A 7,334-nucleotide genomic window follows, 5' to 3' on the forward strand; every position below is an offset into this window, starting at 1 on the left:
TCAAAAAGATCCTGGCTCAATTAAATTTGTATTTTATTCTCTGAATGTAAAATGATGGACTGCAGGAGACAGAATTTAAATGACTCTGGGGTCTTTCAAGAACACAGAATAACTGGCAGGTCTCTCCCCTCTCCCTGCCCTCCACAGGTTAACCTCAGAGCCACAGACGGGAAGCTCATGCGCCAGTTGCTCCTCATCAATGAGAGCATCGAGTCCATCAAGTGGATGATTGAAGAGAAAGCCACCATCACCAGCCGAGGCAGCAGCCTGAGTGGCAGCCTGTGCAGCTTACTGGAGAGTCAGAGCACCTCCTTACATGGCAGCTACAACAGCCTCCATGACGGCAGTGACGGGCTAGATGGCATCTCCGTGGGGAGCTACCTGGACACTTTGGCAGATGACGTCCCAGGCCACCAGACCCCCTCAGACTTGGACCAGTTCAGTGACAGTTCAGTCATAGGGGACTCGCACGCACTGTACAAGCGTCCCAAATTGGATTCCGAATACTACTGCTTTGGCTAATGCCCCAGTTTTTTGCATGGGATTGGTGTGCAATTAACTTGTATTTATCCTCCTTCTCCGCTGCTATATTTTTGGTGTGTGTGTGTGTGTGTTGTTTTTTTTAGTATGACAACCTTTTAAAAGGAAGCTTATTTTGAATGGCTTGATGGTATTTCTGTTGCTCCTAGTATTTCTCATCTGGACTGATTTCTCTTTCTCTCTTAAGTCTCTCTATTTATTACGATGATTTTTCTCCCTTCTTTCACAGTGGCACAAATAAAGTAGGGGGAAAAGAATAAGCAATAATTATATTTTTGCTTTTGTTTTCAGAGCAAGGGGTCAGGGATTACAAGATAAACTTCGCTAAATTTTACAATAAACCAAAGTCTGATAATAGCTGATTTTGTTGTCTGTGTTCTTAAATGATTCAAAGGTTTGTTTTCCAGAAGACACTGAGGTTTATTACTGTTTTTATATTAGGTTGGACAACATGCTTGGGACTAAGCTAGGCATTATTTTGAGGCCACAAGTTCCTAATGTGAAGTCAGTAACACCGTTAGCCACACAATTCTCATGACAACCAGTAGGAAGCCCCAACTCTATGCAATGTATTCAGTTCAACTTTGTGTTCATACTGTAGATGACCATTTTGTCACCAGTGATTCTAACTCAAGCTGTAGACAAATTTGTGTAATTAAATATATGATTCTCCCAAATTTCAAAGAATAACTGAAATTAAGTAAGAAGGTGATTAAAGGTTAAGGTGTCCTAGATTTATTGTATTCTGAGATTTTGTTGATGTTTACTATAAGCATTTTACAATTATAGGATATATAAAAACAGATTCATACAATGGATGGATGATGGATGGATGGAGTGGGAAGTAGAATCACTATTTACTTACAAAACCTAATAGATCCTTTCATTCTGAGAAGAATAAATAATTTCTTTGTTTTCTGGAATGATATCTGAAAATAGCATTCACGTACTGAAACTTTCAATGTGATATTAATCTTCTACATTTCTTTTACCTTGATGATTCCTTGTGAGTAAATCTAACTGAGATTTCAAACTGTTCTCTGTAATGATATATGTTTCTGCACTAAACACTTGACAGTGTAAACCAAAAACTCTACTTGTAACTGAAAAATGGCCATACTCCAGAAATATTTCCCCCAAATTTCCTTTGTTATTATACGTATTATACAAGTCAAATCTATTAATTCCAAGTTATATATTATTCAATTTCCAATTAAGATCTACAGGGTCTATATTTCACACTGGTCCTTTTTTCATAAATTGTAGATAAAATCCTCATCAACAACAATCTCAGGATGTCAGGATTGTCTCCCTTCTGTGTTTGAAGAAAATGAAACACAAAGAAGGTAAGTAACTGGGTCAAATCTCCCTGTAAGTGTCAAAATTGGGATTTAAACTTGAGCCTATATTATTCTAAGAATAAAACTTGGTAATAAAACTTGGTACCTATGGAAGTTAAATAAAGTGGAGATGAGAAAGCTAACTTAACCTGTGACAAAAAGTGACCTGTCATTTTTCTTCTAAATTAGTAGGACCTACATGCTCAAATCCTGAGGTTTTTGAGTCCATTCCTGAAATCACAGTCAGTGTTGTGTTTATAGGTAAACCAGGGAGTTGGCCACACGCCAGCTATTCCCCATCTTTTCACCCCTTTCTACTTGCTTTCATTTTAAACTTAGTAAAGGCTAGTGGGTTGGCTATTTTGTTTGGTTTTAATGTGGAATTAAACCAAGCAATTTTTAGCACAGATTTTTTTTTTTTTTTTACCAGATTAAAATCCAAGAACACACATTATGATCAAGTAGATAAAACTAAGACTAACAAGTTTCAAACGGAGAGTAATGACATTTGTAACTATACGTCTACAGCACTGCAAGAACATGTTCAACAAGAGGGAAATGAGGAGACAGCAAAACTGTAAGAGGCATCAAAGCTAAATTCTAACTTCTTCAAAACCTGAGATTTGTCTAGAATAAGCCAGGCACAGGAAAGGTGAATTCTGTCCTTGGATCACTGTTTCACTTATAAATTCAATCTGACCAATTTCTTTAGCATGCTCCTTTTTCCAATCATCTTCCCCTGCTATCTGTCCATCCCAGGCCCTCTATAAATTTCCTCTCTATAGAAAGGAAATGAAAAATCCTGAATACAATATGAATGAAATGTGTAGAACAGTTTTCATTTATGCATCTTATTTTAAGGGATCTATAATGAACACTGGCAGAAAACTTGAAAATGTTTTGGCTATATGTTTCATTTTATATACTTTTTTATATACTATTTTATATACTTATTTATATACTGTTTTATATACTTTACTGTAATTCCTATTTTTTGTAGAAGATACCAAATGTAGAGTCTATGACTGAGACATATGGAGTCACATATAAGCCAACAATGTTTTGATAGTTGATTTTACTAAGAAGAGGGGAATATGCAGCTAAACACTAATTATTGACATATTCATTGGTCTCAAGAGAATGGATGCATTTTCAAATAAATAACTCCCATAGCCAACCTATGAGCTGTAACGCTTGATACTTGATCTCCGTCAGCATCATGAGGAAATGGGGTAAAAAGTTAATGCCTTCAAACTATTCCACCTGCATTGAGTTGTGTTCTCCCAGAAAAATGGAATTTATGGATTTGTCTGTCTTATATTTGGGAAGAAGACAATTGGCGGTAAGGAATTTAGGCAATTTAAAGCTGGTACATATTTGGAGATTTGCAGATAAAGAAACTCAAGATAATCAACTTAGAAGTCTTAATTTCAAAGAAACTCCAGTATTTATATTATGTCAGTCCCAAACTGCGTACACAGCATCGATTAGTTCTAGGTATTTACCAACCATTAGAAATGCAATGTTGGGCTTTCCAGATAGCTGAGTGGTAAAGAATCTGCCTTCCAAGGCAGGAGACTTGGGTTTGATGCCTGAGTTAGGAAGATACCCTGAAGAAGGAAATGGCAACCCACTCAGTATTCTAGCCTAGATATTTCCATGGACCAAGAAGCCTGGTGGGCTACAGTCAATGGGGTTGCTAAAGAGTCAGACATGACTTAGCAACTGAACAACAAGAAATGCAATGTGATTCTTTGTTGCTGAGTGAATTGTAAAGGTACTTGGGGCTCCACGATCAATGTTGTCAATGTGTATTCTTGTTCCTGAGTCCATCAAAACACCATTGTCTCCATGATGCCAAAATGAATAGTTATTTTGAGGTTCTCATCTCATTGACATCTCAGCAATAACTGACAAATTTGATCACTCCTTTCTTGAAAGACTGTCTTCATCTGACATCTAGAACATCACTATCTCATGCATTCCCTCACTCCTGCTGCCTGCTTGTTGGAATACTCTGTTGCTAGATTTTCTTCATTCTCCTGACCTCCACACACAAGACTGTCTTTTGGCTCAGTTCTGGCAATATTTATTTTCTGAAATTGTTTCCCTTGGCATTTCATGCAGTTTTATAGCTTTAAATGTCATCTACATGCCGAGATTCCTCCAAGTCTACCTCTAGCCACAGTCTCCCTTCTGAACTCCAGTCTCCCACATCCATCTGATCCCACAGCATCTCTGCTTGACCTCTGATAAGCATCTCAGTCAAAACATAACCAACATTGAAATTGTGCTCTTGTTCTGTAATCTTCCCCAGTTCAGTAAATGCTGCCTCTAATTACCAAATGCTCAGCCCAGATTCTTGAAGTCATTTCTTAAAGTGCTCTCTTTCTCTCACACCACGTCTACCACATGCAATCTGTCATGTAAATCATAAAAGAACCTTAGAAGTATATCCAGAATGAGCTATAGATTTTTAAAAATTTTTACCGAGTACAGTTATTTTACAATGTTGAGTTAGTTTCCATTGTACAGCAAAGTGAAGCAGTTGTATGTATACATATACCCCTTCATTTTAGGTAGAATTTCCAGGTGGCTCAGTGGTGAAGACCTGCCAAGCAGGAGACATGGGCTTGATCCCTGGGTCAGAAAGATCCCTTGGACAAGAAAACGGCAACCCACTTCACTATTCTTGCCTCAGAAATTATATTGAACTGAGGAGCCTGGCAGGCTACAGTCCATGCATTCGCAAAGAGTTGGACACGACTTAGCATCTAAACAACTACAAATCCCTTTCTTTTTATGGATTTCCTTCCCATTTAGGTCATCACAGACCACTGAATAGAGTTCTCTGTGGTATAGAGTAGGTTCTCATTGGTTATCTATTTTATACATAGTAGTGTAAATACTGGAGAAGGCAATAGCAACCCACTCCAGTTCTCTTGCCTGGAAAATCCCATGGACGGAGGAGCCTGGTAGGCTGCAGTCTATGGGGTCGCGACGAGTCAGACACAACTGAGCAACTTCATTTTCACTTTTCACTTTCATGCATTGGAGAAGGAAATGGCAACCCACTCCAGTGTTCTTGCCTGGAGAATCCCAGGGATTGGGGAGCCTGGTGGGCTATCGTCTATGGGGTCACACAGAGTCGGACACGACTGAAGCGAATTAGCAGCAGCAGCAGTGTAAATGTCAATGCCAAACTCCCAATTTATTGCACCCCCTCTTCCCCACCCTGGTGTCCGTATGTTTGTTCTCTACATCTGTGTCCCTTACCCCTGTTATGACTCTAATCAAGTCAGTGTCATTTATTCCTGGGATTAAATAGCCCAGTCTTGTCTTACTGCTTCTACCCTTACCTCCCCACAGTTAATTTTCATCACAGCAACAAGAGTAATCTATTAAGAAACAAGTTGGATTTTTGCCAGCCTCTATTCCTTTTGAACTGTGGTGTTGGAGAAGACTCTTAAGAGTCCCTTGGACAGCATGGAGATCCAACCAGTCCATCCTAAAGGAAATCAGTCCTGAATATTCATTGGAAGGACTGATGCTGAAGCTGAAACTCCAATACTTTGGCCACCTGATGTGAAGAACTGACTCATTGGAAAAGACCTTGATGCTGGGAAAGATTGAAGGTGGGAGGACAAGGGGACAACAGAGGATGAGATGGTTGGATGACATTACTGACTCAATGGACACGAGTTCAAGTAAACTCCAGGAGTTGGTGATGGACAGGGAGGCCTGGTGCACTGCAGTTCATGGGGTCACAAGGAGTTGGACATGACTGAGCGACTGAACTGAATTCCAATGCTGTAATGTTTTTATACTTCGTATCTGTATACAAGTCAACTCTTTACCATAGACTACAAAATCCTATGCAGTCTTTCACTTTTCTAGTGTCTGAACTCACCTTATACCATTCTCCACCCTCTCTCATTGTAAGCCTTATTTACATCCTTACAACTCTTTAAAAATTTCAAAATCTACACAAGTTCCTACCTTAGAATCTTGCACTTCTTATATCCTCTTTCTGAAATGTTCATGTGCCAAAATGTTCATAAGTCTTGATTACCCAGTTCTTTCCAATCTCCAATCAAATGGCAAGGGATTTCTTACAAAGCACACTTAGAACATTTTCTTCTTACTCTGGTTTATTTTTCTTCATATTACCATCTGATATCTATTTTTTGTGTAGATCTTGTGCTTTCTCACACTAGAATATAAGTTCTAGGAAAACAAGAACAATGTTTCATCTACTACATCCCCCATCAGTTAGAAAATCTGTGTCTTATAATAGATACCAAATACATTTTTATTTTTACTGAAGCAATTATTAATTTGCTGAGTGCCTTCTAGGTAACAGGCACTAACTGGTCTAGGGATTTGTGATGGAAAAAGGAAGGTATAAACCCTGATCTCAAGAAATTTTTGTGTAGTATGTTTTCATGGTTCAGTTCAGTCGCTCAGTCGTGTCCAACTCTGTGACTCCATGAACCGCAGCACGCCAGACCTCCCTGTCCATCACCAACTCCCAGAGTCCACCCAAACCCATGTCCATTGAGTTGGTGATGCCATCCAACCATCTCATCCTCTGTTGTCCCCTTCTCTTCCCGCTCTCATCCTTCCCAGCATCAGGGTCTTTTCAAATGAGTCAATTCTTCACATCAGGTGGCCAAAGTATTGGAGTTTCAGCTTCAACATCAGTCCTTCCAATGAACACCCAGGACTGATCTCCTTCAGGATGGACTGGTTGGATCTCCTTGCAGTCCAAGGGACTCTCAAGAGTCTTCTCCAACACCATAGTTCAAAGCATCAATTCTTTGGCGCTCAGCTTTCTTTATAGTCCAACTCTCACATCCACACATGACTGCTAGGAAAACCATAGCCTTGACTAGATGGACCTTGGTTGACAAAGTAATGTCTCTGCTTTTTAATATGCTGTCTAGGTCGGTCATAACTCTCCTTCCAAGGAGTAAGCCTCTTTTAATTTCATGGCTGCAATCACCATCTGCAGTGATTTTGGACCCCAAAAAATAAAGTCAGCCACTGTTTCCACTGTTACCCCATCTATTTGCCATGAAGTGATAGGGCTGGATGCCATGATCTTAGTTTTCTGAATTTTGAGCTTTAAGTCAACATTTTCACTCTCCTCTTTCACTTTCATCAAGAGGTTCTTTAGTTCTTCTTCACTTTCTGCCATAAGGGTGGTGTCATCTGCATATCTGAGGTTATTGATATTTCTCCCGGCAATCTTGATTCCAGCTTGTGCTTCTTCCAGCCCAGCATTTCTCATGATGTACTCTGCACATAAGTTAAATGAGCAGGGTGACAATATACAGCCTTGATGTACTCCTTTTCCTATTTGGAACCAGTCTGTTGTTCCATGTCCAGTTCTAGCTGTTGCTTCCTGACCTGCATACAGGTTTCTCAAGAGGCATTCAGATGGTCTGGTAA

The 7,334-nt window shown here is 39.5% G+C and overlaps 1 protein-coding gene across 1 annotated transcript in view; it reads left to right on the forward strand.

Moving 5' to 3' along the window:
- Positions 1-897, forward strand: part of LURAP1L (leucine rich adaptor protein 1 like) — a 47,324-nt gene extending 46,427 nt beyond the window's left edge. Inside the window, exon 2 of the mRNA XM_043487019.1 lies at positions 148-897. Coding sequence (XP_043342954.1) covers positions 148-522 — 375 coding nt within the window. The 3' untranslated portion in view covers positions 523-897. The remainder of the gene's footprint in view (positions 1-147) is intronic.
- Positions 898-7,334: the final 6,437 nt, after the last annotated feature.

This window comes from Cervus canadensis, chromosome 14 (genome assembly GCF_019320065.1).
Source record: "Cervus canadensis isolate Bull #8, Minnesota chromosome 14, ASM1932006v1, whole genome shotgun sequence".
NCBI classification, from domain to species: Eukaryota; Metazoa; Chordata; class Mammalia; order Artiodactyla; family Cervidae; genus Cervus; species Cervus canadensis.